Source organism: Sphaerodactylus townsendi, linkage group LG14 (assembly GCF_021028975.2).
Source record: "Sphaerodactylus townsendi isolate TG3544 linkage group LG14, MPM_Stown_v2.3, whole genome shotgun sequence".
Lineage (NCBI taxonomy): Eukaryota > Metazoa > Chordata > Lepidosauria > Squamata > Sphaerodactylidae > Sphaerodactylus > Sphaerodactylus townsendi.
Genome location: NC_059438.1, coordinates 7,005,187 through 7,031,406, shown reverse-complemented (window position 1 = coordinate 7,031,406; position 26,220 = coordinate 7,005,187). Strand labels below are relative to the sequence as shown.

General features: G+C 44.3%; 1 protein-coding gene across 2 annotated transcripts in view; it reads left to right on the top strand.

The window, feature by feature from the left end:
• Positions 1-26,220, top strand: part of PHAF1 (phagosome assembly factor 1) — a 49,194-nt gene that overhangs the window by 18,284 nt on the left and 4,690 nt on the right. For both annotated transcript variants that reach the window (XM_048515838.1, XM_048515839.1), the window contains exons 4-14: positions 2,939-3,022; positions 7,353-7,396; positions 8,710-8,789; positions 14,360-14,454; positions 15,728-15,825; positions 16,547-16,659; positions 20,414-20,547; positions 21,626-21,709; positions 23,070-23,152; positions 23,726-23,769; positions 25,646-25,689. In XM_048515838.1, coding sequence (XP_048371795.1) covers positions 2,939-3,022; positions 7,353-7,396; positions 8,710-8,789; positions 14,360-14,454; positions 15,728-15,825; positions 16,547-16,659; positions 20,414-20,547; positions 21,626-21,709; positions 23,070-23,152; positions 23,726-23,769; positions 25,646-25,689 — 903 coding nt within the window. The remainder of the gene's footprint in view (positions 1-2,938; positions 3,023-7,352; positions 7,397-8,709; positions 8,790-14,359; positions 14,455-15,727; positions 15,826-16,546; positions 16,660-20,413; positions 20,548-21,625; positions 21,710-23,069; positions 23,153-23,725; positions 23,770-25,645; positions 25,690-26,220) is intronic.

Below are 26,220 nucleotides of genomic sequence, written 5' to 3'. Positions count from 1 at the left end.
GAATCTCAGTTTCATTTCATTAGCGCTGTTTCCATTAATGTTGGCTTTTTAATATCTGGATTAATAAACTGGCATAAAAGGGTGCAGGCCACCACTGTAGTCCAAAGTCCAAAGATCAGTTGCCCCTATAACATCATTTTGTTGCATTGGAATAATGTGATTTAGAGTCAGGACTTTGGGATAAACGTTTCAATTATTTTTGAAGAATCCTGGCAAACTCTTTGCAAGCAAAGTCTGATAGAAGCTAGGCTTGCTTTCGGGATTTTTTAAAATGCTAATTTAAAAAATGCTGGCATTTGAACAGACTTACAAATTGCTGTGGTAAGTAAAGTTGACTTTCTTCCTCCCTCCCTCCCCTTTTTTACCATTAAGTCACCTATCGTGGCCCCATGGGGTTTTCAAGCAAGAGATGTTCAGAGGTGGTTTGCCACTGACTGTCTCTATGTTGCAACATGGACTTTCTTGGCAGTCTCCCACTTAAACACAAACCAGAGTCGAACCTGCTTAATTGCCAAAATCTGACAAGATTGGGCGAGGCTGGGCTATCCAAGTCAGGCCTCCATGAGGGCACCTCTCGTTCTGTTTTTTAAGCAGTAAATAGTGAACCTTAGCCATTTTATAAACGCAGGTCAGAAATCTAGTTCTTTAAAAAAAGAAGTGAGTTGGTAACTTTTAGAATTCAGATGTTGTCAGGAGGTAAATATTTATGCCTCTTGCAACTCCTACGCGGCACTTGTTAGCTGGATGCGTATCCTCATTTGGGGTGCTGTCATGTACCAATTCAGGCATCATCACTGTGTTTCAGTTTTAATTGCTTAATTAGTTCTACTGACATACTTGGAGCTTTGTTGTTATTGTTGTTGTTTTGCCTGGTCATAGGCCCGCTGAAAAGAGGAAAGAAAAAACTACAGCCAGCGATCTTAATCAAGCTTTCCTTCAATGCTTTCCCTCTCTCCTCGAGGAGAGTGTCAATTCTGGCATGAGTTCATCAACATTCTGTGCAGTAGCCCCAGGACAAGACTTGCATCATTGCATAGATGCTAAAAACCTGTAGCCTGCTCATATTTTTTTCCTGATTCCAGTTAGGTGTCATCGGGATGCTTGCTGGCTATGCAGCTCGAAGGGAATTGGTTTTCTGTATTTCTTCATGAGATTATGTCAAGGAGACCAACAGTGCTGTGCAGTTCTGCTTGGGATGGCACAGTTAGTCTCTTGAACAGAGAGTTTGCCTGGCCTTCATGAGACTTCATGTTCGAGCTAGCATGGGGTCGTGGCCAGAGTTTGGGCCTGGGATCTGGAACGCCCAGGTTTGCAACCCCTTGGAAGTTTTTTGGGGAGAAATGACAGTCTAACCTGCCTTACAGGGTTGTTGTGAGGATAAAATCAAGGAAAGGAGAATGATGTAAACTGGTCTGAGTACCCATCATGAAGAAAGGTGGGGTACGCAGAAAGGCTGGCATAGTAGTTAAGAGTAGTGGACTCTAACCTGGAGAACCGAATTTGATTCCCCATTCCTCCACATGAGCAGTGGACGCTTATCTGATGAACTGGGTTTCTTTCCCCACTCCTATTCATGAAACCTGCTGGGAGACCTTGGGCCAGTCACAGTTCTTCGGAACTCTCTCAGCCCCACCTACCTCACAAGGTGTCTGTTGTGTGGAGTGGAAGGGAAAGGAATTTATAAGCCACCTTGAGTCTCCTTACAGGAGAGAAAGGTGAGGTATAAATCCAAACTGTTGCTCTTAAATGGCTAAGAACCACAGTATGTTAAAACATATTTACAATAATTGCAATGTTAGGCATAAAAATAACAAGGTACTTAATTTCAAAATCTATCTGGCAGCTTTCAAGTTTTTATCTCTTAATGGGAATAGATTTTTTTTAATGTAAAAGTAGTGAAACTAAGCATTGTAATGGAGATCCAGTAAGCTACATGGAACATTTGTTTACAGCTTAGTTGCTGACTGCATCAGAGAAGTGTTGGTAGGTAAAAACTTGGGAAACTGAGAGCATCAAATGACTCTGATGGTTCTTTGCCTCGTTATGTACCTTGGCTCACTTACTTGACTCATCCAGAGCTCCTATGCCACAGGCATCACTCTCTGGCACCTCTGCTCTTTGGTCCTGAGCTGCTGTGTTGCCCTTTCGTTGGGCATCAAATAAAAACTGGTTACCTCCATGTAGGAGTTGATTCCATTGAAAACCTTTGTTTTGAAGTGATACAAGAACTTTCAGCGATCTTACAATTGTGACAACTGATTTCACACATGCTGGTAGTTTGGATATTGTAAGTCATCCAGTGGCTAACGTGGTTGGGTGACCTGCCCCAAGAACTAGCTGAAGAACTTGCATTTTTAGGGTGGTGAACTCTTTCCCCCGGTGTTGTGTTATAAGGAATTGCAGGAGTTTCTCAAGCCTTCCCTGACAATCCCCCCTCCAACATTTCTAGTCCACTTCTAGCCTTTTTTATGTCTGAAGTGTGCAATACGTTCACGATGTGTTAGCAGCATAGGGAGGAGACTGTCTAGATTTCTTTTAGCCCCTCACAAAGCACTAAGAGTGTTGCTGTGAGTGACAGATCCCCTCCTTTGTGAAGCGTTTCTGTCGCTTAGCCTAAGTGATAAGTGTCAGCTCCAAAGAATTTTTTTTTCTTCCATGAAAGCAATCGGCTTTGAGTTCCAGCTGCATGAATATCTTACCAGAGCCACTTAAGTTTCATGTAAATGAGCAAATGCCCTGGGATAATTGGCAAATGTCATTGCCTTTAGCTTTCATGCACGAAACAGCCAATGGTCCTTCTGCCAACTGGAAAAAAATTACGGTCGGTGTCCTCTTGCTTGGCTTTTGGTTGCAGAACGTGGCTTGACAAATAATCCATTGACTATTAACAACTGATTTCTCCTTTTCTCTCTCTCTCTCCCCCCCCCCCCCCCCCCAGTCTCCTCTTAGCCATGACCTCATCCTTAACCTGACTCAGGACGGAATCAAACTGCTGTTTGATGCTTTCAATCAAAGACTTAAGGTAAAAAAAATATGTATTGATATACTCCATTTCTACCCCCCTTTTTACCATACGCCTCCTGTTGTAAGAATGAATGTTTGTAAACTTCTTCAAGAGGCTGAGTTTAAAGATGCTACACAAGTGGCAATAATTAGTCCTGAAGGCAATGACTTGGGTCTTGGGACTTGGGCAAAACATGACACGAATTCCTTTTCTAGTGATGTTTGGAGGGGTGTGTGGTGTGGGGGTGTGGGAACTCTCCGCCCCCTGCCTGTGCCCACCCGAGGACTTCCCACAGATTGTGTCCCATGCGTGTTAATTCGTTTTCTGGGATGGGGGGGGGGGGGCTGTTTGATGCTGTCAATCAAAGCCTTAAGGTTAAAAAATATTTATTGATATACTCCATTTCTACCCCGCTTTTTTCCCCAATGGGAACCCAAGGTGGCTTTACAGCACTCTCCCCTTCTCTGTTTCATCCTTACAACAAACTTGTGAGGTAGGTTAGGCTGAGCGTGTGTGACTGGCCCAAGGTCAGCCGGCCAGCTTCCATGGCAAGCTTCCGTTCAAACTTGGGTCTTCTGCAATCTTGCTATACTTTTCTACCTTCCCTTTCCCCTCATACTTAAGTCTTCCGTATGCGAGTACACCCAGCCGTGGTTGGTTCTGAGGAAAAGGATATTAAAGAGGTTCTGAGTAACAACCCTCTGTGTGAATTGCTCTGATGCTTTCTTGTATTTGCCCAACTACAATTAGCTTTCTGATGAAATTGAACAAAGGTAGAGAACAAATGCCGCATTAGGTGCTGGCTTATGTTAAACACGCGGAGGTTTGAAAGGTATCAGGGGGATTTGAGGCTAATATGAAATTATCTGTTTTTTAATTTAACACAACTGAAATTATGTTTATGGTTCTGAGTCAAATAAGAACATTTCAGCACTATTGATGGCCACAGTAGCTTCCAAACCATGAAAGAAGTCTAGTTCAGGGATGTGGAAGTTTTGTCCCTCATGATCCCCTGCCTTATATACATATGCCCCTTACGGCCATGATGGTAAAAGCAGTGACTTCAGCAGACTTTAAATTGATCTCTTCTCCTCTTCCACCACCTTCTTAGATCCCTAGCTAGCTGGCCAACATGCTCCCAGTGTGTTTGGGTGTTTGCTACACGCTTCCTGAAACTCCATGTCTTGCTCATCAGAAATGCCAGCAGCTTAACAAATAACAAGTAAAACAAAAAACGCTAAGCCATATGGTTCAGGTAAGGGGAGAGGGATCCTCATTCCTGTCATTATTTTCATATGACACCCCCATTCCCCATGATGCAATGAAAAGTTTTGCATATGTGAGGAAGAAGCAGTCCCGTAAAGCTGTTCTGAGGCAACCCAGGGGGTATGAAAGAGACAGGCTGTGCTTGATTGCTGGTTCTTAGTAATAGGTAGGTTGCAAAGCAATATTTTAAGCTAAGGTGCAGGGACCTGGAGAGCATCAATTTCAGGGGGGGGGGCGGGGGCAACATGAGGACTTTGTGTCAGAGGTCCAGTGGGAGAAGAACCTTGAGCTCCCCCCTCCCATTTTTGTATTTGCAGACTGCCCATCGGAGCAACTAACGGCTTCTTTGTGAAAATTGCGTGTAGCATGTAAGTGTTGTGATTTGAGCAAGGGAAGGGGACTTTGCAAATGTGAAAACAGCAGGCAGAAGAGGCTAAAGCTGTTTCTCTCAGGAAACAGCTGGCACGTAGGGGGAGAAAGTAGGAAACTCCCATGACACATCTGATGCAGAGACCTCATGTGGTTCTCCAATGAATATGAGGGCTGTTGAATGTATAGGTATGTCAGCAGGAGGCCCCGTCGTTCAGAGTGGTAAGCTTCGGTCCTGCAGTCAAAGCTCTTCTCACAACTTGAGCCTGATTCCAACGGAAGTCAGTTTCAGGTAGCCAGTTCAAGGTTGACTCAGCCTTCCATCCTTCCAAGGTTGGTAAAATCAGTACCCGGTTTCCTGGGGGTAAAGTGTAGATGACTGGGCAAGGCAGTGGCAAACCACCCATAAACATAATGTAAGGGTTTGTTTCTCTGGTCATCAAACGAGACTCAAGAAGATTTCAAAAGCTTTATTGGAACCGTGTCAGCCCAAGGCTCAAATAGCCGAAACTGAAGTTTGGCTCTCTGGCTTCGGTATATACCTGAAAATTACAGAAAGGTCCAACCCATAATCCCCCCACCCTCTCATTCCCATAATATCAGCATTTGGAAGAATGGTGAAAACACAGGCATTGTTTAGGACAGACAGTTCACTCCTTCGGAGAAAGGCAGATAAGAATGAACGGTAACTAGTTTCTTGCGAGCAGGGGGAGGCCTCCTTAGCCCAAGCGATGATAATGGACGAGCCATCTGCGATCTTGGTGTGGACGTGCAAGTTGCCAGGCCGAGCATAGCGCAGGCCTGACACATAGTCTGCCTAGTGAATATTGTGATGTGGAGTGTTACGGTGTTTCCGGGCTGTATGGCTGTGTTCCAGTAGCATTTTCTCCCGTCGTTTTACCTGCATTTGTGGCTGGCATCTTCAGAAGATCTGATTCTCTGAAGATGCCAGCCACAGATACAGGTGAAACTTCAGGAGAAAATGCTACTGGAACACAGTCACGCAGCCCGGAGCCCCACAACACTCCAGTGATTCCGGCTGTGAAAGCCTTCCACAATCCTTTGTGATGTGGTGTTGCCCCATGGATCAGTAATGACCTGGTTCTTGCACAGGGGAGCACCCTTAACCTTTAAATCAACCCTAAAGGATGAGAGGTTAACTGGTCCCGATAATCTACTAGCATGTTGAGCAGTGTGGCACCTTTAATAAAACCTCCTGAGGCAGGGGTCTGCAACCTGCGGCTCTCCAGATGTTCATGGACTACAATTCCCAATACAGTTCCAATTGGCCATGCTGGCAGGGGCTGTTGGGCATTGTAGTCCATGAACATCGGGAGAGCCTCAGGTTGCAGACCCTAAGGAAATGACACTTTTTGCAAATGCCCTCCAGTTGTGACAGTTGCAAAGGCAAAAGTCTTGAGATCAGTAATTAAAAAAACCTACTGCCATCTTTTAAATGAAATGGTTTACTCAAGTTGCAGAATTACTCTCTGTGCCGCACTCCATCAGTTATAAGCAAGTTGGAAAGAATCGACCATTACATAACCAGACGCTGTAAAAGGGGGTTCAGGAACAGTCAGTATTAAAACTGTTCTGGTCACACATTCGAAGTATTTCTGTCTGCGTAGCTGTGCCTGCTATCCCACAGTTTGGATCTGGGCCTCAAATGACCGATTTAAATACAAATTAAAAATAGCTCTACAACCCAGTTATTATCAGAACTTATAAAACGGATGCTATTGCTAAAGGCATTAATATCAATAGATTTGTGGGTTCATCATGGTTCACTGTATTTAAGCTTTTTCCAAACAGTAATTACATCTCCACGTTACTGTTGCACCGTGTGTGTTTTTGCCAAAGGACAATTGTTGCTTCTGTTGAACCCCCTCAGAATGTCCTGAGGTTGCTGTAGTACTCATTATAAGCAGTCAATTAAATGTGTGGAAGGTTGGAAATTAATTGGCTTAACAAGCATATAGCATAAATAGTTAACGTGGTACATTTCTGTCATTCTTTGTTTCATGTTCTCCCTCTCAGATTTGTGCATCCTCTCCCCCTTTTGTTTTGCTATGTGCCATAACTCTCCCTTTAGTATTGAATAGTACTTACATTCACCAAGGATTTAACTTTTTATTGGGTTGATTCCCATGGATCTGTCCCACTAATAGAGTCACTTTCTGTACGTAGAAGTAATCTCCCCCTTACACAAGGGAAGTTGGATTTCTATCCCCCCTTTCTCTCCTGTAAGGAGACTCAAAGGGGCTTACAAACTCCTTGCCCTTCCCTCCTCACAACAAACACCTTGTGAGGTAGGTGGGGCTGAGAGAGCTCTGTAGAGCTGTGACTAGCTCAAGGCCACCCAGCTGGCATGTGTTGCACCGGCTAATCTGAATTCCCCAGATAAGCCTCCACAACTCAGGCGGCAGAGCAGGGAATCAAACCCAGTTCCTCCAGATTAGAGTACACCTGCTCTTAACCACTATCCCACTGCTGCTAAACCCTGCTAGCAGGATAGATCTGTGGAACCCACCTTTCGTCTTTCTAATTTCCGGAGTCTTTTTTCCTTTTCTGACATCCTTCCTCAGGGTTCCTTTCTAGGTGCAAAGACACATCAAGATTACTACTGCTGTTTAACAGGGGGACATTTGTAAATTCTAATATTGTGGTATTTTTTTCCTCCCTCACTGAAAACAATTTTCCTTTTTTTTTCCAGGTGATTGAAGTTTATGACTTGACTAAAGTGAAGTTAAAATACTGGTAAGTAGTCATGCAAGGAAATGTAAATTTTAAGAGGCTGCCCTTTGTACCAGTCAAGTCTTATTTAGTGGGATCAAATTAGAGAGGCAAGTGAATTGAAATCATTATAAAACCTTTGAGCTGGAAGATGGTGAGATCGAATCAGATGCCAGGTTGTTTTATCGGCTTGCTTGGTGGTGGTTGTGTCAAAAGCTCTTGGATATAGATGTGGGAAAACCCACTGTCAGGCTACCTTTGGCCAAATTATTAACTAACGCCCTTCTGTGGTGGCTGGAAAACAAGTCAAAGCAATCATAATACAAGTTGTGCCCCAGTATTACAGTTCTCAAAAAATTGCATTTGGAATGGTGATTTGATTGCTCAACCCTTCTCTGAACAAAATTCCGGGAACAATTATGTTTTCTGGCAATAGCCACCCTAGTGCTTGATTTTGCTGCAAGGCAAATTTGTGCACCACACCTTACTCTCCTGTCTTTCAGTATCTTAACTGGGTTATATAATTTCCAGCTTGTGATATTACATTTAGAATGTTGCTGCTAGATCATCTGCATTATGAGTAGAAGTGGAGAAGGGTCCATGCACTCACCTGAAGTGTATTTGTGCTATATTTTGCATGGATCTTATCAGTACACATTAAAATCTAGAGACACAAACCTTCCATCTGGCTTGTGCTAATTTAACTGTCATGCCATCCCCCAGACTGTTCTAGTCATTGTTTGGTGAGGTTGTTGAAAATCCTCTGTTAAGAGACATCTGCCCCTGGGGCGCTACAGTTTCCATGGTTCTAGGATGTATGCTTTGTTATGAACGCACCTTAAATTAATGTTTTGGGTTTCTCCTCTTCTGAACGTTTCCCGTCAATTAATTTCACGTATTGCCTGTGTAACAGTGCACCATAATAAAAAGCTGAGCTTAGCTTTGGATTCGTTTCTCTCTCTCAGAATGGCTTAGTCTACTGAGTGAAGAAAGTGGTTGAAACAAAAGCCACTCTTTTCTGTAAATAAAAATGTACTGAGGGTGTTTTCGAGTGGATTTCTCTTGGTGACTTTCCAAAAGAATTTCATAACCCAGAGGGCCACTGTGTGTGTGTGGGAATAACCCTTGCTTCAGACTCTTGATCTTCACAATGGGAATAACGTCATCTTCCCTGGGCGGTTTGAAGACAGAGGCAATTTTTAAAAAATGAGGCACAAGGATTCTTGATGCACTTGTCTTTATCAAGGATGCTGAACGAATATAGTGAGTTCACTTATATAGTATAGAGAATCTGCTGGTGCTGTATTGATTCTGGGACCTTTTTTTTTCTTTCCCAGTGGTGTACATTTCAACTCTCAGGCTATTGCTCCAACCATAGAACAAATTGATCAGTCATTTGGAGCAACACATCCAGGAGGTGAGTTATCATTCACAGATATATGTGCATGTGAAGAAGTGACTTGCTGGCTCCATGGGAATTTGAGTCTCTCTTGGTGTAGTGGTTAAGAGCAGGTGGATTCTAATCTGGAGAACCCGGTTTGATTCCCCACTCCGCCACCTGAGTGGCAGAGGCTTATCTGGTGAACCAGATGTGTTTCTGCACTCCTACATTCCTGCTGGGTGACCTTGGTCTAGTCACAGTTCTTCGGAGCTCTCTCTCAGCCCCACCTACCTCACAAGGTTATGGGGAGAAGGGAAAGGAGCTTGTAAGCTACCCCTAGTCTCCTTACAGGAGAGAAAGGTGGAGTATAAATCCAAACTCTTCTTCCCTCCGTGTTCATTGGAGGTTGAAAGTCTAGCTAGCAGGCTTGTTCACAGATCTTGAATCTGTATGTATCTTGGACCTTATGAGATGTACTTCTGGAGGCCTCACTTAAAAAAGGATGTGGACAGAACGGAGCTGGAGCAGAGTACGGCAACAGGGATGATCAAGGACCTGGAGACCAAGCCCTACAAAGAAAGGCTGACGGACGTGGGAAAGTTTAGTCTGGAAAAGAGGAAGCTGATTGGGACATGATTGCCCTCTTTGAGTATTTTAAAGGCTGTCACTTAGAGGAGGGCAAGCAGCTGTTCCTCTTGGGAGCAAAGGGTAGGACTTGCATTAATGAATGTAAATTACGGGCGAAAAAGTACCAGCTGGACATTAGGGATCTTTTTTCAGTAAGAATTGTTCAGATGTGGAATCAGCTGCCTGGGGAGGTGTGAGCTCACTGTCACTGGCGGTCTTCAAGTGGCAGCTGGATAAATACCTGCCAGGGATGCTTTAGGCCAGTCCTGCATGGAGCCGGAGGTTGGACCAGATGCCCTGTATGGCCCTTTCCAATTCTGTGAGGCTGTGATTCTAGATGGTTTCTAAATGTTATGCCTTCTCATTTAAAAGAGAGGCCGTCTTTGCTAGGGAGAAGTCTGGCTATTTTGCATCCTGCATATTTACCTTGGCACAGGAAAGCAAGAAACCTGCTTGGAAGCCAACTACCTCCTCATGCTATCTGGGCGCTGCTGCCCTTGGCAGCGAATGGCCACAAGTCTGGCCTCCGCTGCCAAACTTCCCAGGAGGGAGCACTTGTGGCCTTGGCTGAATTCTTCAACTAGTTTGTTATTGATATTGACCACTCACATGAGATAACGTCCTTTAATGAGTCACCAGTGTTCTGGAGGCCCTGCTCTGGGAGGCCCAGGCTGGTCTCATCTCATCAGATCTCAGAAGCAAATCAGGGTCACCCCTGGTTGGATGAGGGGCCACCTGGGTTATTCTGCAGAGGCAGCCAATGGCAAACCACCTGTGAATACCTCTTGCCCTGAAACCCTGCAGGATTGTCATAAGATAGCGAGCTGGTGGCTAAATAAGTAAATAAATGTTCTGGAGATATACAGTGGGTTTGATCCAGCCTAAATCTCCATTGATTTCTTGTATCGTACCCCCTCTAGCAGTTCCTCAAGGACCTATCTTTCCAGAAGGAGCATTTCATGGAGATTAGTGCAGGCGGGGTAATGCAGGAAAGTATATTCCATTGATGGAAAATTTAGTCTGGATCCAACACAATCAGTCCCTCCCCACAAAATGTCTTAATGTCTTAATGTCTACCCTGAGTAGTGCATTCTCTTTGTTTTCCCCATTGTCCTCTCCAGTCAAACAGGCTCTGTGGGATTCTGCATTGCTTCAGAAAGCTGCAAAACCTGTTTTCCCAAAGATGACAATGGGACAAAAGAAATGAGCATGTACAGTACAGGAAATCACTTGTCAAGTCTCTTTAGAAAACACTGTTGGTCAGAGTTGCATATGAATTTATTCCCAGTGAAAGAAAGGGCAGTTTGGTGGTGTAGGTGTGTTTTCCTTATTGTTGCTGCATTCATTTGGGTCTCCCTATATACCCCTCATTTCACTTGCTTAGAACTACAGAGAGAAACTCTGGCAGTGAGGTTGGGTTTTTGTGTGTGTGTGTGTGTGTTGATGGGGAGAACTATACCTTCAGAAACTACATCCACCATCTTTCCCTTTCCCTTTGCCTGTACATTTCATTTCCTGAACTTGACCAAATGTTTTCTGCCACTTCTCATGCTTTTGTGCAAGCTGGGTGTGTTCTGAAAGCGCTTGAGTTACACGTGTTAAAACTGCACTCACCAGATGCAAAGCCTTTTGCCCTTTAAACCATAGCAAGTGTTCTCATAGACAGGAGCTGATTCGGATTGTGTAATTGTACAGCACAGCTTGGCAAGGCTAGTAAAGACGAAGCTCCAATAGCCTGAACGCAATGGAGTCCAACAAACTAGGGTTTAATGGTTGGCTCCAGACTGGGCATTCAAACTAGAATTTATAAATGGTTTGTCAACAGCTGACATTAACTGTGGTTCTGTTAAAACATCTGAATTCACAAACCACCTGACTGCAGAGGCAGCAATATAGAGAGAAGCTCATCCCTTTGGGGAGATGAGAGAGGCAAAATATAGATGAAATTGGGGTGTGTGTGTAAACTTGGATTTGTTATTTGAGTCTGGTATACTGACCAAAGTTTAGATGTAGTTTCTTTGTATTGTATTGTAATATCCAAGCACAGCTTAAGGCTTAGGTTTCATGTGAAGGGTGGCTTTTGAGGAAGCGTTTGAAGAAAAGGAAGCATGAATTACAGCCTTTTGGGGGAAGCATTCCAGCCATCATAAATGGCAGCCAAGTCTTTGTGGCTGAGCCGAGATTTGAATATAGATGTCTGTCTAGCGGCTTAACCGCCATATCTCATTAGCTCTCTGACTCAAGTATAACTTAGTTCAGCCTTTGAAGAACAAGAAAGTTATCTGTTACTTTTAGATTGTTTTTAAAAACAGTTTGATTAAATAACGGTCATTGGATTGAATCCAGCACAGAATTTCCTCCCGCTGTAGAGCTCTCATGCAAGTGGAAAGGCGAGAAAGAGACCACAATAGCCACTTTCAGACTTATTGTGTCCTCACTTGTGGTTTCATTTATGCAAGATTTTGTGCAACAGATTGCTTGGCACAATAATCTATAGGAAGGAAAGTGCTAGATGTTGCACAAGATCTTGCCCAAGCTGATTGGCTATAAGTTGTTTTAGTTTCTGCTTATACGTCACTGGAAACAAACCAGTATTTGGAAAGTATTAAATTGGTTAGAGAAACAATTACAATATCCTTTATTTCATTATTTATTTCCTTGGTTTTATAGGCTTGCCCTTCTTCCCCTTGTGTGCTCTGGGCAGCTGCCAACATTTTATGAAACATTCAAATCAGTATATACATAACATTTTCATAACAGTCCTACCCATACTAAAATATGCTCAGCTAGATGGCAGAGTTCATTAAAAAGCTTTACTGTCTCCCTGGAGAGAAAAGGGGTGGCAGAAGATAAAAGAGGGGAAGCCAAGATGGAAACCTCTGTTGCTGCCTCAACCATATGCCTGATTGAACAACTGTGTCTTGCAGGCCCTGTGGGATTGCAAGGCCCAGGTCTCCCTAGACCACAGGTGTCAAACTCGCGGCCCTCCAGATGTTCATGAACTACAATTCCTACCAGCCCTTGCCAGTATAGCCAATGCTCATGTTGGGAGGGGCTGATGGGAATTGTAGTTCATGAACATCTGGAGGGCCGTGAGTTTGACACCCCTGCCCTAGACCAGTGGTGGCGAACCTTTGGCACTTCAGATGTTATGGACTACAATTCCCATCAGCCCCTGCCAATTGGCCATGCTGGCAGGGACTGATGGGAATTGTAGTCCATAACATCTGGAGTGCCAAAGGTTCGCCATCATGGCCCTAGACAGAGCATTCCCCCAGGTTGGGGCCAAGCCTGAAAAAGCCTTGGCCCCAGTTGAGGCAAGCTGGACATCTTTCAGATCAGGAATCACCAAAAGGTTTTCACTGAGTGCAGCGATGTTCCTGAGGCCTCCTGGGAGCAATGGTCCCATAGACCTTTTTTTAAAGTTATGGATGATAACGCTCAGTAGGAGTGACCATCTTAATTATGTAGTGGGGGGGGGGTGCTGGTCACTGAGACTAACATGCCCATTCTAACCAGGGTTGGGAGATGGCGCAGTATAGTCTTGTTGATGAACAGGAGTTTGGCATCAACTTATGGAGAGAAGAAGGAGCATTAATTTGGTGCAGTCAAAATGAACGGTTGGAGTGGGCTCTAATCAACAAAAGTTGATACCAGAATAGAAGTGTGTTGCTCTTTCACATCCTTCAGGGTGTCAGTTTATTTTAGCATGAACATGGATCCAGGCAAAATGCTACCCTCCGATTCAAGCTGGCTGTGGTGAGGCAGGGGAATCCTTATGGGAGTGGAGGAAACCCGTGTCCTCAAGACGTGCTTCTGTGATCCTGCTTGCAGTATAAAGAAACTGTATCTGCACTGATCCTATGTGGACTTTGTGGTTCCTTGGCGTGGCTTGGTGAATACACTGTCTGTTGTATGCTTAAAATATTTATACCCTGTGTGCTCACCCACAGGTTTCTGAAGGCAGCTTCCTATATGGGTTTTTTTTAGTTCTACAAATACTACAAACAGACTGAGAATAAAGGAGGACTTTTTCAGAGGAGCAAAAAGCATCTCCAGCTCAAACATTTGAAAACAGTCTCCTTGATCCCGCAACCTGCTCCCTCCACCGATTTCCATATTTAATTTTAACTGTGCTAACTTCTAACTAGTAATAATTGTGCTGCCTAGTTTCAGTTGAGTCCTGGTCACCCTAAGACAGTGGTGGCGAACCTTTGGCACTCCAGATGTTATGGACTACAATTCCCATCAGCCCCTGCCAACATGGTCAATTGGTCGTGCTGGCAGGGGCTGATGGGAATTGTAGTCCATAACATCTGGAGTGCCAAAGGTTCGCCACCACGGCCCTAGGACCATGGGGTTTTAAAGGAAGAAGAAGCGAAGGAGAGTTTAGATTTATATCCCCCTTTCTCTCCTGTAAGGAGACTCAAAGGGGTTTACAATCTCCCTCCCCCCCATGAGAAACATCCTGTGAGGTGGGTGGAGCTGAGAGAGCTCCAAAGAACTGTGAGTAGCCCAAGGTCACCCAGTTGGTATATGTTGGAGTGCGCAAGCTAATCTGGTTCGCCAGTTCAGCTTCCACAATTCAAGTGGCAGAGCAGGGAGTCAAACCCGGTTCTCCAGATTGGAGTGCACCTGCTCTTAATCACTACACCACGCTGGTTCTAAAGGGAAGAAATGAGCAGAGATGGGTTGCATCGCTTTCCTCTGCATAGCAACCTCAGCTTTCCTTGGTGGGTTGCCCATGCAAGTGCTAATTGTGGGCAACCCTGTTCAGCTTCCAGGCTCTGACAAGGTTGGGCTAGTCTGTGCTAGGCTGTTGAAGTTCTATGGACTTCATATTTCTATGGACACCATATTTCACTCCATTTCTTTGAAAGCTTCGGATATACGTTAAGCTGCAAATGATGCTGGTGATTGATTGGTAAAGCGAAACAAATTATTTTTTCAAAAACGTTTGTTCCTTTTTTCCCTCCCAGTGTACAACTCAGCAGAGCAACTTTTCCACCTCAACTTCAGAGGACTATCTTTTTCCTTTCAGTTGGACTCATGGACTGAAACTCCCAAGTATGAGGTCAGAAATTGACTTGCTTAAACAGATATGTTGCTTAGCAAAGTTGGCTGAGTGTTTTGAAACACTTTAACAGTACATTTCTTCTTTTGCCATAGTTAATTATTTATGAAATATGTGGCTTTCCTCCTTGTCTTGGTTCAGACATTACAGGTCTCAATCTTAAGACAGGCTAAGCTGGAGCCAGACTAAGTTTTCTGCTTAAGGAAGGGTTAACTTCTGCAAGTTTTCCCTTCCTGCTGCCATTCCCCAGTTTGCCCTTCCTCCCAATCCTGAGACACCCCCCCCCCCGGAGATCCATGGCTGCAGAGGGAGGGACAGAGGCAAGTTCTGCTTTGGTTAGAGGAAATGCCTTCTGTTGGTGGGATCCAACCCCTGGTTTGGCACTTGGGAGTGCCACTCAGGTCTTTTCACTCATCCCACCCAGTAGTGGGATTCAGCCGGTTCGTGCCGGTTTGACGGAACCGGTTGCAAATCCCACTGCTTTGGCCCCCATGGCCCCCCCCACTTGAACCCGGGGGGGGGGGGGGCACAGCAGCCTCTGAAGTCTGAATCAAACCTTTGACTTTGTACTCAAGGCCTTCCAGGTCTTATACAGTCAAACAAAGGATAGGTTGCAGAAGGAGGAATACTTCCCTCTGCCTGTTCTTGTGGTTGCCACTCAGGAGTAATAAAACTTATGAAAATTAAGTTTTTTTCCTTTAGACATGCATGTTGCAGACTCACTCAACCTTTCAACTTCAGCATGTGACCAAGTTAAATTGGGAAGGGGCCATGCAATGAATTGCATTCCATTTTAAAATGTGGGATGTATCTTAAAATACTATAGCACCAACCCTGTTTCCAGTTCTGAGAATTGCTAGCCCTGAGAACATCCGAAGAGCCCTGTTGAATCAGACCTGTGCTCTGTCTAGTCCAGTGCGTCTCACACAGCAGCCAACCTATTATTCTGGAAAAGTCTGTCAGCATGACATGGAAAAAATTTCCCTTTATTCACAAATGGGACCAGGATTGTGTAGAAACAGTTACAGTGTGGAATCAGGCTGTGTCTTTTGGCATCCACATGCAGAGAACAATTACAACTTCCAGAACTCCGACAAATACATTTGTGTTAATCTGGTTTTTGTCACTGCAAGATTCTTTAATTTTGATTTTACGATGCAAGAGAGGTCAAGGCTTGTGGGTCTTTGCAGATCTCCTCCAATTACACTTGGCAACAGATCTGATATTGTTATTTGTCATGCAATCAAAAATACCTTTCTTTTGCTCTCCCTAGCCAAACTTTGCCCATGGCCTAGCTTCTTTGCAAATTCCACATGGTGCAACTGTGAAACGCATGTACATCTATAGTGGAAACAGTCTGCAAGATACCAAGTAGGTGACCTCTCAGATTGTTATGCTATATTCCAGATAGGTGAATAGTGAATAACGTTAATCTCCTGTCATGTTGTATGTATGCAGTTCTATAAATATTAGTTGTGTTCGGATTTTATTCTGCAGTATTTTCAGCTGGTTGCTTAGTGTTTTGCTCAAGCAATCCTGCTTGCATGCAAATCCAGTGTTGGGCCTGTTCACACAGTTAATACTTCTTGGATTTGTAGATGTATCCCCAAATGTGAATACACTAAAACCTAAATTGACATGGGTGTTGTGGGTTTTCTGGGTTGTATGACCGTGTTCCAGTAGCATTTTCTCCTGACATTTTGTCTGCATCTGTGGCTGGCATCTTCACAAAACCCTAGTGATTCTGGCTGTGAAAGCCTTCGACAATACCTAAGTTGACATGTCCAAGAATTATCCAGAGGAGGAAGTCAACCAAGATAACTTCAGTTTAGAAATCACATGGTGTGACATTTGAAGAAAGCCACACTAAGCAGGCTCTCTGCATTCGTTCCCATTACCTATTCCCTGGTCCATTTAAACAGGAGATGGCGGGGATTGAACTCTGGAACCACCTGCCTGCAAAGCAAATCTTTTGCAACTGAGCCATAGCCCCCCCATTCGTTGCTGCTGGCATAGAGAAGTAAACAATTTCTGTTTGCAACCTTTTGTGCCATTTTTATTATTTTGGTTCGATATGATCTTACTGTTGCAGGGCTCCCATGATGCCCCTCAGCTGTTTCCTTGGAAACGTGTATGCAGAGAATGTTGATGTTCTGAGAGATGGAACTGGACCCTCAGGTTTACGGCTTCGCTTACTCACTGCAGGTATAACAACTGAGCAGAGACATCCATGCTCCTCTTTTCATTAAAGGCACAGCCGCAGACGTGACCGTGCATGCTTTAATGCTTATGGCAATGCATTTTGGGAGCATTGATTCATCTCAAATACTTGCTTCCAAATTTTCCCTCTGTTGTGCTGGACGGAGTTGGAGAGAGAAAGAGGGGTGAGAGGGGAATTCTAGAGCGTTCATGCGGGAGGGCTGTGCTGGACTAGCGGAGTGTGATGGGGTTTCAGAGTGAAAAGACTTTACAGTGTCTGTGTGAGCATGGCAGAATGTGGTAGTGCGTTTGAGTGAAAAGACCTCGTATGTCAAAGTTCTGTGTGAACAAGTCAAAGTGTGCCCAAGTTCTGTGCGAGCAAAAGTCAGAGTGTGGTAGGGTTTCTGAGTGAGCAGTCGGAGGGTCAAAGCTCTGTGAGAGAATTAGTCAGTACATTGAGTGTATACAGAGAAAGTCAGAGCCTCGATAAACTGTTAGACAAAATAAAGACAGAGAGTCTGAGAGAACTATGAGAGAGTCAAGTTGTCATAAAGTGTCAGTGTGAATTTACGTTGAGCGAAGTCCTCAAAGTATTTGTTGACTCAGTTTGATTTTATTTTATTTTGTAAATATTTTGCTTGAAACCTTGAAGTTACCTATCAGTTATAAATAAAATCTTACTTTATTCGAAGAAACATTGGAATACCACCATATTTTCCTTAGGACCACGTAGACCATTTACTTTGCCTTATAAGCTCATACATAGGACCAAAAGGAGATAAAGGGCAGTGGTGGTGGGATTTTTGGACTTGATATTCCTGGTGGAAGTTACCATATGGGGAAGAATTAAGGAAACAAATATTAGTTGACACTTGTATACCATTTTATTTAGAAAGAAAAAAGAGCAGACATCACATTTGGTGGCTGTGGTTGGGATGGTCATTGCAGAGATCCCTGCTGATGCTTTGTACAGGCAGGATAAGGGACAGCCAACTCTGAGCAAACTCAGCGCCACATAGAGAATCTGTCTCCTGTTGATGGGAAAGTGCCAGTGGGAATAGTTCTATCCCCCTCAGCCTGCCATTTCCCAAGCACCCTAGGGCTTGGGAAACATGGGGGGTGGGGGCAGAGAGAACTGAAAAATTTGGGGGTTTAAAAACCTGAATGTTTTCGGTAATAGCAGAATAAAGCAAATGGATTTACCAAAAATTTCTGGGTTAGAAAAATCCAAACCTGAAATTTACCAATAGTTTTTATACAAGTAGCTCATGCTTATTGTGAATGGGATGGAAGAGAAGAGAACTGGAAAACAGGTAAGGAAGGTGTGTGAATAGAGTCAGGAAGCAAGACAGAAAGTAGGTTCCAGGAAACCCATTTGGCAGTGGGTTGGGGGTGGGGAGGACTGAACAAAGATCTGTTTAAGTGGTTCTCAGCTTAAATGAATTTCAGACAAGTGCAGGAGTAGCTTATTTTCTGCCGGTGTAATAGTGTCAACTGGTTTAACCAATCTTTTTGCCTGTCTCTCTGTTGTCTTGAAGGTTAGTACCACAGAATTGAGGACTTTTTGATTGTCTTAGAATTTTAAAAGGAGAACAAGACTGTAGCCAACTTTAAGTGAATTTTGCTTCTGTCTTTACAGAGAAAGAGAAAGGAGAGATGCCTAGGACAGGGATCATATATCCTGGCATAGTAGCAGGAGCTAGATAATATCCAGATGTATAAATGGTTTTGAGAAGGTACTTTTTCAAGATAGAAGTGTGAGGTCTAGGTAATGTATATGCCTGAGATTGAAAGAGAAACTGTTAGCTCAGGGGTAGGGAACCTTTAACACTCAAAGAGCCATTTGGACCCGTTTTCCACGGGAAAAGAAAACACTTGGAGCCGCAAATAATTTTTTACATTTAAAATAAAGATAACACTATATATATTGGGGTTTTTTTACATTTTACTCCGCTCATTCTGAGAAGCACATGGATGCGTCCACCCTGCTGCCTGCAGGGCGGGCAAGGATGGGGCCAGCGGCTCGACCTCGCCGGCCACTGGGAAAGCGCTTGCCCCGCTCAAACGGGGCGGGCGAGAGGGGAAGCCCGCGGCGCACCCAGCCGCGGGCCATTGGTGCGCCCGCCCTGCTGCCTGCAGGGTGGGCAAGGATGAAACCGGTGGCTCGGCCTCACCGGCCGCCGGGAAAGTGCCCACCCCGCTCCAATGGGGCGGGCGAGAGGGGAAGCCCGCGGCGCAGCCCAGCCGACCGCGGGCAGTTGGTGCACCCGCCCTGCTGCCTGCAGGGCGGGCAAGGATGGGGCCGGCGGCTTGGCTCGTGGAGCCGCAGTGCAAGGGCAGAAGAGCCGCATGCGGCTCTCGAGCCGCAGGTTCCCTACCCCTGTGTTAGCTGCTTATTAGTTTTGTACATTGTTGATGAAGTCATGCACATTACAACTGAATTTGTGAATCTGATGAACTTTGGAAAAACTATGCATTTTGATATTCAAAGTGGACGTAGATCATTTGGGTCTGGCTCTGAAGACCCTCAGATGAAAGTGGGACATTGTGTCTCAGGATTGGGGGGGGGGGGTGGTGGTGGTATGGATTATCAAAAATGTGGTTGTTACACAAATGGTCTCCTAAATGTATGTATGCTGTGCATTTCTGTCATTGACTGATAATGTTTGAGGTAGCATTGTACAGGTATATTTGGTTTCAACATTAGATATTCGAAGATGCAGGTAGCTAATAAAGGATAAGAACCCTCTAGAGCAGGGGTCTTCAAACTATGGCCCTCCAGATGTTCATGGACTATAATTCCCATCAGCCCCTCTCAGCATGGCCAAGTGGCAGGGCTGGTGGGAATTGTAGTTCATGCACATCTGGAGGGCCATAGTTTGAAGACCCCTGCTCTAGAGCAGTGGTTCTCAATCTTCCTAATGCCGCGACCCTTTAATACAGTTCCTCATGTTGTGGTGATCCCAACCCTAACATTTGTCCATTTTACAGATGGAGAACACTGATGCAGAGAGTCTTAGGCGACCCCTGTGAAAGGGTCGTTCGACCCCCAAAGGGATCCTGACCCCCAGGTTGAGAACCAATCCTCTAGAGTAGGGATTCCCAAAATGGGCGGTACTGCCCCCGGGGGGGGGTGGAACATCAAGGGGGGCAGTGAGGAATTTGGGGGTGGTGGTGGTGCACAGATTCCTAGACCTGCTAGCGAGAAAAAGGTCTTGACCTTTCATCCTTGCCATGCGGTGATTACTGAGTTTAAAAGGAAAGCAGCAGCACTCTCCTCACTGTGTAGCCCTGGGGGGAGCGCATGTGGGCCTTGTATGTGTGGCTGAGGGAGTGGGCGGCTGACCTGAGGGCGGCTTCAGGGTCAGCTTGTTGCCTGCTGCTTTGCAAGGCAATTTTTTAAAAAGGAAGAGTCTCCTTATTTGGAGGTTTTTTAAGAGAGGCTGGATGGCCGTCTGTCAGAGGAGTGCTTTGATTGTGCGTTCCTGCATTACAGGGGGTTGGACTTGATGGCCCTTGGGGTCTCACCCAACTCTATGATTCTATGAAAAGCAGCAGTACTCTCCTCACTGTGTAGCAGAGGCATAGTTGGGCCATACTGCGCCCGGTGCACACTGAGTTGTCTGCACACACACACCCCGCCCTGCGGCACCCCCCCCACACACACACACTTACCTTAGTTCAGCCTGAAAGTGTACAAGTATGGAAATATGGAATTCCACAAGTCACAAATAGTTGGTTTCTTTTTTCCCCCCTCTAGGTTGCGGCCCTGGCGTATTAGCTGATGCCAAGATGCGGGTATTTGAGCGCTGTGTGTATTTTGGTGATTCGTGCCAAGATGTTCTGAGCACTTTGGGGTCTCCTCACAAAGTCTTCTACAAGTCAGAAGACAAGGTAGGCCGACAATAGCAAACTGTAATGCAGATTTATCACCCTTTAATGCAGGGTGATTAGCACACTAAATATCAAGCCAACTGCACTTTTTGATACCAAATGCTTAGAGTTCCCTAACACGTATTCTCTTTTCAAGTGAACTGGGTCTTTTACTTTAAGATATGCTGTTGCTGACTCTAGTCTAGACACACATCTCCTCTTCCTGGCCACCCCACCCAATTGTTTGTTTGTTTTTCCTTTGGGTACTTGATTTACCAAACCCAAAGAGTCCACATTATTTATTTATGGACGCATGCATGCCTCATGATAATCCTGTGTCGGAACTATGCCACTTCAGACTTCAGCCAGAGGCTCACATGATGAAAATACAGCTCCGTGAAAACCAGACCTACGTATAAAAAACATGCATGTTGTGTTAAAAATTGGCTACACGCCTGCTTCCTGACAAGCTGGTTTTCTGCATGGAGGGAATGGTTTTTAGGGGGGAGCACTGCAAGACTCTTCCCTCCCGCCACCCCAGCTCTCTACCCAACCCAGGCAGTCATTTTCTAAGTCATTGGCTATCTGTGAGAACTGAACCTTAGTCTGTTGCCTTGTTCTTTGCGCACCGCTTCTCGTTTTCTGTGTTCCTCTTTGTGTCATGCCTACAGTTCCCACAGTTCCTTGAAAGCTTGCCCCTGCTTGCCTGCCTACTTTTTATAGCGTCTGATTATTACAAGTGTGCAAGGCATTATTGAATCAAGAGGACCCTTTTCCTTCCAGTCTTGTAGATAAGACGGGCTTGAGCCAATCCTGAATTTTTCATGAGTGCTGCGTAAGGAGTTCAGAGATGGAGAAAACTGGGAGGTTATGGCCCTCTGTCCTGATTAAGCAAAGTTGCATTACTTGTGCCCTGATTACCCAGTGGCTGTGATGATGGCCATTGGATATGAGCGTCTCATTCCTTCCATAGCGAATATTTATTTATCTCATTGCCAGCCAGAGCAGTGTATTTGTGAAACTGGACAAACTCCACTAAGTCTGAAAAGGGCATTTATCTCCATGCTCCCAGCAGACTGAACGGTGGTTTTCTTTGCAGATGAAAATTCATTCGCCCTCCCCTCACAAGCAAGTTCCCTCCAAATGCAACGACTACTTCTTCAACTACTTCACGCTCGGAGTGGTAAGTTGTAAATTTTCAAAACCATGGCTATCCAGTGTAGCTTGTGCAACTTTCGGAACATCTAGAATGCATTAAATAATTGATAAGGGAGCGGATACTGTATGAATCCTTAACTGCTGTCTGCTGGGAACTCTGAATTTTACTTTTCCTCGTGTTATATCCTTGTATGTTTGGTTAATGGCACATGAACTCTGTCAGGGTGACACAGAGCACACTGTGCATAATTGATATTCAGTGCACACAAAATGAAATCTTGCTCCTTAACGCAAAAAAAAAATGCTCTTGAGAAGAAACAGTGCCAGAGAGAATCTCTTGCTTGTCAATCAACTGAGCCTCTTGTGGGGAAAGACGGGGCAGAAAAGAGAAACTGTGCTCAGTTTCTTTAAATCCCAAAGTTTGACGCCTGCAGCAATTCAGAACAGCATCTCAAAAGCGTCTCTCAAAAAATGTTCATGAGATCTAAAGATAATGACCTGGAAAAAAAATCTGCTCCTCCCATTAAAAAAATGATTATAAATCTATAGGCCAAAAATCTGGAGCTAAAAAACTAAAACTAAAAAGCTCCTAAGTGCAGTTCTTCCCTTTGAGGGCAACGTCAAACACAAAACATCTCAAATCTGCTCCCCAAAATCACCACCCACTAGAACCAGTGTCTTAGTTAAATTTTAAGCAGCTGTAACTTTGGCAGTCAAGCCAGCTACAAAAAGATTTCAGCTGAAATGTAACTTAATGTATACTTAGATCCGGAAAACAAAAAACTTAACAGATTAGAAGTGAGCCTGTGAGAGGAATATAACTGTCCCTCAAATGATCCAACAGAATACAACAAACCGACTCTTTCAAACACACATTGGGAATGGGAGGAAGTAATACTAAAAATCAAGGTCAAAGCACTGGGCTCCCATGCCTTTTGTTATCTCACTTCTAAACAAGAAATTCTATCAACAAGCACTGTCGTTCTAACAGAACACAGACAAATATGTAAATAGAAAGAAAAAGAAAACACTCGCGAAGCAGAGCCCAAGCATAAAACTACTCCCAAGCCAACCAGATCTCCCCTTTTTTTTTGTTAACATCCAACCTGATGAAGATTTCTGGTGAGCTCAAATTTCTGAACAATGTCTTGGGTCATTTTGGCTGGTTCTTGCAAAAGTTATTATGTGGATTTTGGGTTTTTTCTCCAGGAAAAGAGAAGTTCCTGCCTCTCACAATGGCATTGTCACAATATTTCTCCATTGCTGAAATTGTTGTTTGTGAGAGGGGGTGCACATCAGAAATCTTTGCTGATTTATGGGTAATTGTTTCAGTAATTTCATTTACGATTCTCTCTCCCCCCCCCCCCCCCAATTCTCATCTGCAGGATATCCTTTTTGATGCAAACACCCACAAAGTGAAGAAATTTGTCTTGCACACTAATTACCCTGGTCACTACAACTTCAATATGTGAGTAGTGTGATGGTGGTGGTTGTTATGTTCTTCTCTTACATTTGGGAAATGGGGGGCCAGTAATTGTTTACGGAACTTCACGAGGTACAGAGTCTCCTCCTACTAACCCAGCTAACTTCTGGTTTTTAAATATATCAAATATAATGTACTCCCCACTCCTCGCACATTTCACTGGATTGCCATAAGAGTTAGAATTTTTTTTGAAGGAAAAATGAAATTGAGGTCAGTTTGGAGTAACTTCTGTACCATAAGGATTTTTGGTAGCAGAGCCTGGAATTAATAGATCCTGAGTATTCATCCTTTACTGAGGAAAGAAATGTTTGTTGTTTCAGCAAAGCAAGTTCTGATGAAGACAGGCAGGGCGTTTAACGGATTCTCAATCCATTCACAACACTATGTTGAAGACTGGCCCACAGTCACCCATGGAGCTTCCATTTCAGAGTGTGGATTCGAATCTGGGTCTCCCTGGTCCTACCTAGTGCTCTAACTTGTGGTTGCTACAAGTCACTGACAGGAATAATAAGCCTCATTTATACCAGCACTAATATCTTCCCAATTTTAATTTTCTAGCTACCACCGTTGTGAATTCAAAATTCCACTAGCTATTAAAAGAGGTAAGCAAAAAACATACCTGCAAATCTGCAAATATGTAATTAGCTATTTCAGATCACATTCGATATTTTAGTTGTGGCCGTACAAGCCATTATGTGTTATCTGAAGGACCTCCTACCCTTATATAAGTTTGCCCATCACTGGATATCTGACCTTGCACAATAAATGTTTTCAATGTCTCCCTCACCCTTAAATTTAAACAATTAACCGTATTATATGCTCTATTGTCTTTAAATGTTTACAAATATTATTCCAGTAAAAGGAATAAAGCATTGGATCTGTTCAAATAGTGCATTTAACCAATATTTGATTGACTTTTTTCTTTAATCAGATATTTCAATTTAGTAATTATTATTGGGATGTAAAATTACCATGGGTTTAAATTTTGTGCACTATATATAAATCAAACCATACTGTGCTCCTATTTAAGACATGGAAAATTTTCCCATTGGTTGGGGTGGAGGACTCAGTTCTATGCCCAAATTTACAACCAACCCCATATTCATATTTGTATGAGCAAACATGACAATTTTCTTTTAACATTTACAACCTTGCCTTTCATCATTTTGCCCCATAATACATAACTGGGTGTAAGATTAGCACATCTGACATCAATTCCTGGGATTAGGTCCCAGGGGTCGGCCTATGCAGCTGCCAGCATTGTCATCAGTCCCACCTTTGTTGGCCATTCACATATTTATTTAATTTATTATTAGACTTATAAACCGCCCTCCCTCAAAGGGCTCAGGGTGGTGGACAACAGAATAAAACAATAAAACCAGAAAATTACACACAATAATAAAAACCTGAATTGATCCAAATGCAAGTCTGAGAAAGGCTGGTGCTGCTTAAGTAGAAAATACTGTATGTCAACTAGAGGCATAGTGGGGTAAAATGGCGCCTGGGGCAAAATGGCAAACCCTGTGGGGGCTCCCTGCACTCCCCATGGCCCCCCTGCACCCCACATGCCCCACCTACCTGAGACGGTGGTGGTGGTCCCAGGCAGCCTGGTGGGGCCTGGCAGGGTGGGGCCAAGGGGCGCCCTGCGGCAGCCCCGCTAGGCCGCTCCTTCAGCCGGTCGAGCCTCTGCCTGGCCCGACCGAGGGAGAAAGGGTGGCCATGGCGGCCGAACGGGGGCCCACCCAGTGCATTTGTCTCTACCGTGCTCCGTGGAAGCTGTGCCACTGATGTCAACCCATCTTTGTAGAACTTATAGCACAACTTTTCACATCCCTGTTTGAATATGTAGCATCTAAGCCAGTCATCCTCAAAACTTTATGCCATGAGCAAACTGCTATTTATTTGTTCACCTACCTCACCTACCATGAGACCCAAACCAGCATATATTGCTCCCCTCCACCATTTTATTAGAATAGCGTGCAGGGAATGTACTATCCCAGAGGAGCCTATCTGCTGCATTTGTCTCTTTTCAGTCGCTCTCCATTGGAGTCGGGTGTAATCCCCCCCCCCCCCACTCTGAGTTTGATTGTAGCATCAGACTTCTCCCAATACAGAGATGTAGAAGAGTTACTTGCCCTCAAGGGAGGCTGCCTGTTGCTTTTGTGCACGAGTCATTGCTGAATAGACTTGCCTCCACTCAGTCAATAGCAATTGTTCAATCACAAGAGAAGGGGTACAGGGGAAAGTGCACTTCCAGTTTCAGTTTTAATCTTTTTTAATGTACCTATGCGATGAGGCACTTGGGAAACTCTGATCTAAAATGGCCCTTAGAAAAAGCACTCTAGCTGGGGCTGTGCTACTTTAATTTTCCATAGAGTGCCCAGCGCACTACTTGCGCCAGTTAACATTAGTTTGCTGAAGGAGTAGAGGGTACTGCTCTAGTGTACTCTAACAAGAAATTGTGTTCTCCACAAACAGATAGCACCGATTCACAAACAGAAACATGCACAACGTATAGCAAGGTAAGTTGCAGCTCTTAACACTTGCTAGAAGCACCTTATAAACGGCAAGAGCTTCACACCCTTTATCCCATATTAATGAAAGGGATGCTTGTTTGGTGCAAGTCAGAAATTAGATTTCTTAGCAAGGGAAGGTAACTTCACAAGGGCTACATAAAGTTAAGTTTATTTTGCAAGCGTTGAATTGTGGAGCTTAACTCTGTTTAGTATCTACAATAATGTCAGAAGCAAAATGTCTGTAGCCATAGTTTGATGTTAACTAAACAAAAATCACAAACAAGCAGCTTTCTTCTCTAAGACCTGCCATAAGCATGTGTTGTGTTAAGTGTTGTCAAATTGTTTCTGACTCAAAGCGACCCCGTGAATCAGTATCCTCCAAAACGGCCTATCGTTAACCACCTTGCTCGGGTCTTGCAAACTGAGGGTGGTGGCTTCCTTTATAGAGTCATTCCATCTCATTTGGGGTTTTCCTCTTTTCCTGCTGACATCCACTTTTCCCACCATTGTTGGCTTTTCCAGTGACTCTTGTCCTCT